This window comes from Oryzias melastigma, linkage group LG5 (genome assembly GCF_002922805.2).
Source record: "Oryzias melastigma strain HK-1 linkage group LG5, ASM292280v2, whole genome shotgun sequence".
Lineage (NCBI taxonomy): Eukaryota > Metazoa > Chordata > Actinopteri > Beloniformes > Adrianichthyidae > Oryzias > Oryzias melastigma.
Window position 1 is genome coordinate 12,170,401 of NC_050516.1, and position 7,593 is coordinate 12,177,993.

General features: G+C 38.6%; 1 protein-coding gene across 3 annotated transcripts in view; it reads right to left on the reverse strand.

Moving 5' to 3' along the window:
* Positions 1-3,763, reverse strand: part of faim2b (Fas apoptotic inhibitory molecule 2b) — a 5,888-nt gene extending 2,125 nt beyond the window's left edge. The window contains exons 1-10 of one of the 3 annotated variants that reach the window (XM_024269926.2): positions 2,655-3,763; positions 1,775-1,823; positions 1,601-1,668; positions 1,462-1,526; positions 1,329-1,382; positions 1,164-1,254; positions 1,055-1,092; positions 891-978; positions 721-816; positions 466-519 (exon numbers count right to left, since the gene is read on the reverse strand). In XM_024269926.2, the coding sequence (XP_024125694.1) occupies positions 466-519; positions 721-816; positions 891-978; positions 1,055-1,092; positions 1,164-1,254; positions 1,329-1,382; positions 1,462-1,526; positions 1,601-1,668; positions 1,775-1,823; positions 2,655-2,669 (618 nt within the window). In that variant the 5' untranslated portion in view covers positions 2,670-3,763. Of the gene's footprint in view, positions 1-465; positions 520-720; positions 817-890; positions 979-1,054; positions 1,093-1,163; positions 1,255-1,328; positions 1,527-1,600; positions 1,669-1,774; positions 1,824-2,654 lie in introns of all 3 variants that reach the window. The other 2 variants (XM_036211871.1, XM_036211870.1) reach the window with 2 other exon arrangements.
* Between the last annotated feature and the right edge of the window lie 3,830 nt (positions 3,764-7,593).

Sequence of the window (7,593 nt, forward strand, 5' to 3'; positions counted from 1 at the left end):
ACAGATGGATGGATGGATGGATGGATGAATAGGACAGATGGATGGATGGATGGATGAATAAGACAGATGGATGGATGGATAGGACAGACGGATGGATGGACGGATAGGACAGATGTATGGATGGATGGATGGACAGACAGATGTATAGATTGGATGGATGGATGGACAGACAGATGTATAGATTGGATGGATGGACAGACAGATGCATAGATTGGATGGATGGATGGATGGATAGGACAGATGGATGGATGGATAGGACAGATGGATGGATGGACGGATGGATGAATGGATGGATGGATAGGACAGACAGATGTATAGATTGGATGGATGGATGGACGTAAAGTGAAATAAATACCTAAAATGTTTCCTAAAAAACAGATAATAAATCTATCATAGAATCTAATTTCTAATGATAAACTCTTATAGCGGCTCAAAGATCTTCAGAGAAAGCTGAAAAGGTCTCACCAGAGTGAAGAGGATGGCTCCAATCACAGCATAGATGGCGTGTAACCAGGGAACCTGTGGAAGACGGTGGAAAGTCTTACAAAACCCCGATGGCTATTTCAGGTGAGAAAGAATAGTGCGAGATTATCTGCAGGCCTAATCCTCTCCCTGAAGCTGCTCTGAGCAGCACCTGAGGCCATAAGCTGCAGCTGCTGCTGCTAAGGTCTTCATTCCATCCACCTATTCTTGTCTCCTTCTAGAAGAAGAGACACTCACATATCCGAAGGGGACGACGATGGAGATGGTGATGGCGCACAGAAGCATGGCCATGCACATGGAGAAGAGGACTCCCTGGCAGGAGGTGACGTCGACCTGGAAGAGGAACGGGAGGGGTGAGTGTGTGGAAGAAGACCTTCTCCTGAAAAATGTCGGGACAGTTTGCTCACTTTGCTCTGGAAGCTGAAGATGGTGACGGACAGACAAACCAGAGCTGTGATTCCCAGACACAGGATCACCGACTTGGTGTTGTAAAAGCTGCAGACGGGACGATCACAGACAGTTAGTGGAGTTTTAAAACAACTATAATCACAGTGTGTTTTTTTCTTCTCACCTGGACACGAACCCCATCATGAAGGCCATGCTCAGAGTCTGTGAGGCATCGAGCACCGTTAGATGAATAATAAGACATTTGAAAATGTTTTCTTGTGCTGAATACTCACAAAGAGAACCAGCAGAAGTGCATTCCAGGGAAACTGTCTCCTGAGGTCTCCACAGCAGGAGAGCAGGATGTAGGTGACGAAAAACATCAAGCTAAAAATAAAAAAATTAAAAGTTAACAGGTGAAACAGGAAGGTGACAAAACGACACGAGACGGTTTTACTTACTAGGACATCATGTATAAGTTTGGATGAGTTTGGATGTAGAACCTCACTGGTGCACTGAAACAGACACAAACGAGATCCTGGTAATTAAGACGTTTTTCATCCACGTGGAGAACACAGAGAATGACGCGTTTACCAAAACGTGAAGAGACAAACGATCCCCACGGTGACGGACAGCTGTAGCATGAGGATGGCGTACACCTGCAGGAGGACAGGAGGTGAGCCCCAGCCGTGGACTGAGTCCCTTTGCGCCCCGCTTCAGCTGCGTACTCTACCTTTCTGATGAAAGTCCTCCTGATGGTCTTGTCGTCCCAGGCGAACTGGGCCTCCATTTCACCATAACCTGCAAAAAAATGAAGCAATTGTAAGCTCATTTAAAATTATTTTTATGTCACTAATCTAATAATAGTTTCAGGTTGATTTTTAAACCTAAATATGATTTTATTTACCTGCTGTTGCCTCCTGGTAGCTCGGAGGTTCATTGTCGTTCCCCACCTGCTGAGACAGAAGGAACAATGATGTCACATTTTTATGTTTTAAGATTAAATGTACTTTTAAACACAAAAAAATGCTGATTCAAAACTGCTCAGGTTTTATTATTTTTAGAGCCAGGAATTGATTAAAAAAATTAACTAATTAGCCGCAAACCTGGGAAAAAGTTAATTGCGATTAATCGCAATTAACTTTTTTTTTTACAGTATTTGCCACTTATTATCTGCGAATAATCACAATATAAAATCACACAAAACTGTACATTTAGAACATTTATTTTTAATTAAGGCTGTCAGTCAATTAAAAAAAAATATCAGATTAATCACACTTTTGCATTGTGATTAATCACTATTAGTCAAAGTATTACTAGGTAAATTTTATGACAATTGTTAAATTTTTATGAACAAAAACACGCAGTGAAAGCCTAAATCAGTGAAGCAAAGCAAAGGACCGCTGCTCCTCGAGTTAAAGAATATTAATCGCAGTAATAGATTAATCGCATTCGTTAATGAGTTAAAGTTCACAGCCCTAATTGTTTTTAAAAAGTTTGAAAAAGCAAGAACACCTTTGAGATTTTAGACTGATTTTTTTTCTGGAAAACAATGTTTTCACTCGTTTTTGTTCTCTTTACCAATGACATTTGAGAAATGGAGTTTACAGTGGGTGGTCAAAACTGTGCTTAAATATTCTCTGCTTCCATCAGCAGCTCTAATCTGACTGAAGTGCCGTCAGAGCTGGATTAGATGATTCAGGTGTACTTCTTGGAATTTTTAGATCAAAGTTAATCATGTAAACATGTGTGTGTTTGTTCAGCACGACTGAAAATGAAAAACATACCTTTGCCTTTTTCATGGTGGTCCCTTTTTGCTCCTGTGCTGCAGATGTGAAGGATTCCTGCCTTCTGCTGCCAAACTGCTGTCAAGTCCACCAAACCCGCGAGCGCCTCGGTGCCTGTGCTCGGTGTGCTTTGCTCGAGCAAAGAGTTTGTTTGTGGAGGAGTTGTTGCTCTGAATTTGTGTGCGGATTACACTGGAGCTTTATAGGCCTCCACTTGGTTAATCTCTTTCTAACCCCGATCCCACACCACCCCTGAGACTGTGATAATGAGGTCGCTCTGGCAACGTCCAGCAAGCCGCAGAGCGCTGAGAGGATGCTGGACTGTACCACTGCTGTCGTGAAACGGGGGCCGCCGCCACCCACATCCCGGTTACAGCTTCAGGACACTTAATCATTCTGCTTCTCAGCAGAACGATTACATTGCTGAATTACATATGCATTACCTAACAACTTCAATCCACTTTTGGCAAAACTAAACAGTAAATTATAGGCTATTTACTTAAAAAGTCAATTCCTTGCACTATAAAAAAATGTTTTCACAAAAAATGTAAAAAAATTACAACAATCCATGTAAACATCATATTTTCAGCTATCTGTGTGTCATATTTATGTGAGCAGTCAGTTAACACTTTGCAAGTACACCTTTTTTTCTGATTAATGAGAAAAAAATAAACCTTTTGTGTAAAACAGGTAAACAAGGTTTGAAAATAAACAATAACATCACTCTTTTATGTAAGAGAGAGACCTTAAATAACTCAAGTTAAGATAAGTATCACACACTCTCAGAGATTTACCAGAACTTACCTTTGATCTCTTTCTAATTGTCTTTAACAGACTAATCACTGCTTTACTGAGCACTAAATTAGGGATAAAACTAAGACGAAGAATTTGTGGAAACTGGATCCTTAATAATCTGGTGGGCAAGTAGAGAAAAGTCACACCCTTTTTTTTATATTTAGTTAACACTTTTGTAACCATTAAGATATATGTTATATTTTAAAGAAACTATTAACGTTATTCAGAGATGTTAATGCTCCAATAATTTAAAGCAAATTAAATTTTTGGAGTAAAAAAAAAAAAAAAGACTTTCAAAGACAATTCCTTTATTGACCACTAGATGGCGACATAGACAAAACAATTGGGAAGCGAACTACTAATCCATGAGGTCTGCCGTCTTTCTTAATGTTCACATTTAAAATAAAAAAAAATGCATTTAAAACTTTCGAATTTTCATAAGCAGGTTTTATTGAAATTGACTCTAGAAGCATAATTTTCCTCCTCTCTGAATTATATAATATCTTGGACACAAAAAGGAATATTTTCCTTTAAAATTGGTTCAAGAAAACCCCTTTTTTTAAATTAAATAACTAATAAATCCACAAGGTAGTATGATGTTAAACAATGAGCTGCTTTAACCTACAATGAGCAAGCTTCACCTACAGAGTCTGCATTAGGAACCATCCCTTGTGGTGGAAAAAATTCTATGTAGCTCTTTCTATGTAGTTTCATGTTGAAACTACTACTAGTTTCATGAATTGCGATGTGGGAAAATGTGTTTTTTACATGGCAGAAATAACAAAAACATCTATTCCTAAATTAGCTTGCCACACAACCCCATGTTATCTCTGAATGGAGTAAGTTTGCTTCACTGAAAAAGGTGAAGCATTGGATCAGTTAACTAAAATGCTCTAATTTGTTTCGTTTAAAACATTTGTTATCATCATATTCAATTTCTGAGTTGATTAAACCATCAAGTCAACATGTTTATTACTGATAAAAACTAATCACATAACTTTTGCTACTTGATCCGGTGTTTCACTTTTTCCAGAATTCAGTAATAAAAAGTTTGGCCTCTGAACCACAAATATTTAGTCACCAATAAAGTTAAAGAATTCTCTTTCAAAATTATTGTTATTTCTAACTTATCATGTCCAACAGGTGAGCAAACAGATCAAAGCTGAAGACCTCTAGTGTTGGACAGAATTTACTGTTACAATATATGGTTATGAATCTTATGTTACATAAGATATATATTTATATAAACCCCTTTTTATTTGCTTAACAAATAAGCTTTACTTGTGATCTCTTGTGTTTGTACTGGATATGGAGTGTCACTGTCTGGTATTTTGCATGTACAAAATTTGTCAATAAAGTTTATAAAAAATAATTCTATCAGATACCATTCAGGAACCTTCAAACTTCTGTTCAGTGACTGAGAGCAGGATCTCCTGAGGACAGAAACAACATATTATACTTTAACCTAATTTAAAGTACATTTACTTCTTAAAATTTGTAGTAACTTTATATTTTATACCAAACACCAAAAAAACAGTAAAAACTCAATCACAGAGTTTGAATTTAACAAACTCATGAATTTAACAGTGATTTAAAAGTTTTTGACTGCAGTAATTGGTTAAAAAAACTGCAGTTAGAATAGAATAGAATAAAATCTTTAAAAAGTGGCCAACAGGTTGCATTCATAACAACATAGAATAGAATTAAATCAAATCTCAATCAATCATGGAGGAAATTCATAGGTGTTTGCATTCATAAAAATCATATAATGTAGAAGAATACAATAGAATATTAATCCTAAAGGAAATTCAAAGGTGGCCAACTGCCTGCATTCATATAAACATAGAATAGAATGAAATAGAGTCTCTATTACTCCTGAGGGAAATTTAAAAGTCCTTGCATTCATAAAAATATACAATATAATAGAGTAGAATCTATATTAATCCTTAAGGAAATTCAAATGCAGCCAACCATATGCATTCATAATAACGTAGAGTAGAGTAGAATAGAGTTGAACAGAGTTGAGTAGAGTACAGCAGAGTAGAGTAGAGTAAACTAATGTAGAATAGAATATAATCTATTAATCCTAAAGAAAATCCAAAAGTGGTCAACTGCTTGCATTTAAAACAACGTAGAGTAGAGTAGAGTAGAGTAGAGTAGAGTAGAGTAGAGTAGAGTAGAGTAGGGTGGGGTAGACTAGAGCGGAGTAAAGTAGAGTATAACGGGATAGAGTAGAGTATGGTGGGGCAGAGTAGAATGGAGTAAAGTAGAGTATAGTGGGAAAGAGCAGAGTATAGTAGAGTATGATGGGGTAGGGTAGAGTTGTCAGGTGTCAGGGGCTGCCATCTACCTAAGGCACTGATTCACCACACCTGCTCATCATCTCATCAGACGACCGGTTAAAAGCACATCCACGGCCACCAGCCAACATCGGTTCGTCTGCTCCACTCCGGTAGAGTACACCGACCTAGAGTTGCTTGCTACCACGCCACGTAGTGAATCAAAGCCTGGTTACTGCCCACATTCTGTCACTAACTTCTGTTTTTCTTGTAAAGGATCATCCCGGACTTCCCCTTGTCACGCCACAGACCAACCACCTGCCATCCAGGATCTGCTCTGTTCAAAATAAACAACCTTCTTTCACTCACTCCGTTGTCCTGCATTAGGGTCGTCCACCACAAGTTCCCAACAAGAGTAGAGTGGAGTAGAGTTAAGTAAAGTGGGAAAGAGCAGAGTAGAGTAGAGTTTGGTGGGGTAGAGTAGGGTAGAGTATGGTGGGAAACAGTAGAGCATGTTGGAGTAGAGTAGAATATGGTGGGAAAGAGTAGAGCATGTTGGAGTAGAGTAGAATATGGTGGGGCAGAGTAGAGTAGAGTATGGTGGGGGTAGAGGGGAGTAATGTAGAGTATGGTGGGGCAGAGTAGAGTGGACTAAAGTAAAGTATAGTGGGAAAGAGCAGAGTAGAGTGTGGTGGGGTAGAGTAGGGTAGAGTATGGTGGGGTAGAGTAGAGTGGAGTATGGTGGAGGTAGAGGGGAGTAATGTAGAGTATGGTGGGGGTAGAGGGGAGTAATGTAGAGTATGGTGGGGTAGAGTAGAGTGGACTAAAGTAAAGTATAGTGGGAAAGAGCAGAGTAGAGTGTGGTGGGGTAGAGCGAAGCAGAGTAGAGTAGAGTAGAGTAGAGTAGAGTAGAGTAGAGTAGAGTAGAGTAGAGTAGAGTAGAGTAGAGTAGAGTAGAGTAGAGTAGAGCCAAGCCCAAGGACCATATTGTTTTTGCTTGGAGTGAAAAAAAGCCCAAAAAGGTACTAAAAGGCCTAAAAAGACCTAACAGTAAAGGCCTAAGCTAACACTAACACAACTGGTGTGCAGTAAAAAAAAAGCACACAAAGTCAGCTCATCCTAACCACAAAAACTTCTATACTGTTTCTGCTTTATTTACTATTATGGCCCGCAGCAGCAGTCTACTGACTGCAAGGACCATATTATTTTTGCTAAGAGTGAAAAAATGTAAAAAGCCCTAAAAAGGAAGGTCCTATGCCCAAACAGACATGACCAGTGTGTAGCAAAACAAAAACTACACGAAAAGACGCACACAGCCCTAACGGATCCGTTGATCCACATTTGTCGGGGATATCCAATCGAAGATTTGAAATTATTATGGGATGACTCCACGACCTACGGCTTGGCGGGCATTTTGTTTCAAAATCTGATATTTGGTGATTTTCAAATGGGATATGTTTGTCTGATTGTCACTAAATTTTTCGCACATACAGCTATTCTAAGTATACAAAGACCCCTAAAGTTTTGTTGACCTTTGACCTTGGAAACTGGCCGCCATCTTGAATTTACAAAAAAGACAAGTTTTAGCACCAGCTTCAAGCAGAATTAACTCTTGGGGATTTTTTATCAATCATTTCATAACGCTTTGGGCATCATTGTAAAGGAATTGGGAAAAGAAATATGGTATTAGAAGCTGTAGATTTTGAACGGCGAACTCTCAAATGTGGCATAGTCTTAATACACACACAAATTTCAATGTATTGCTATGAAACTTTAATATGTTGATCCAAGGCTGATGCTTTAACAAGTATTATAACATAGCAACACACTCTCAGTAAAATGCGTACATATGCCACGACTTTGCA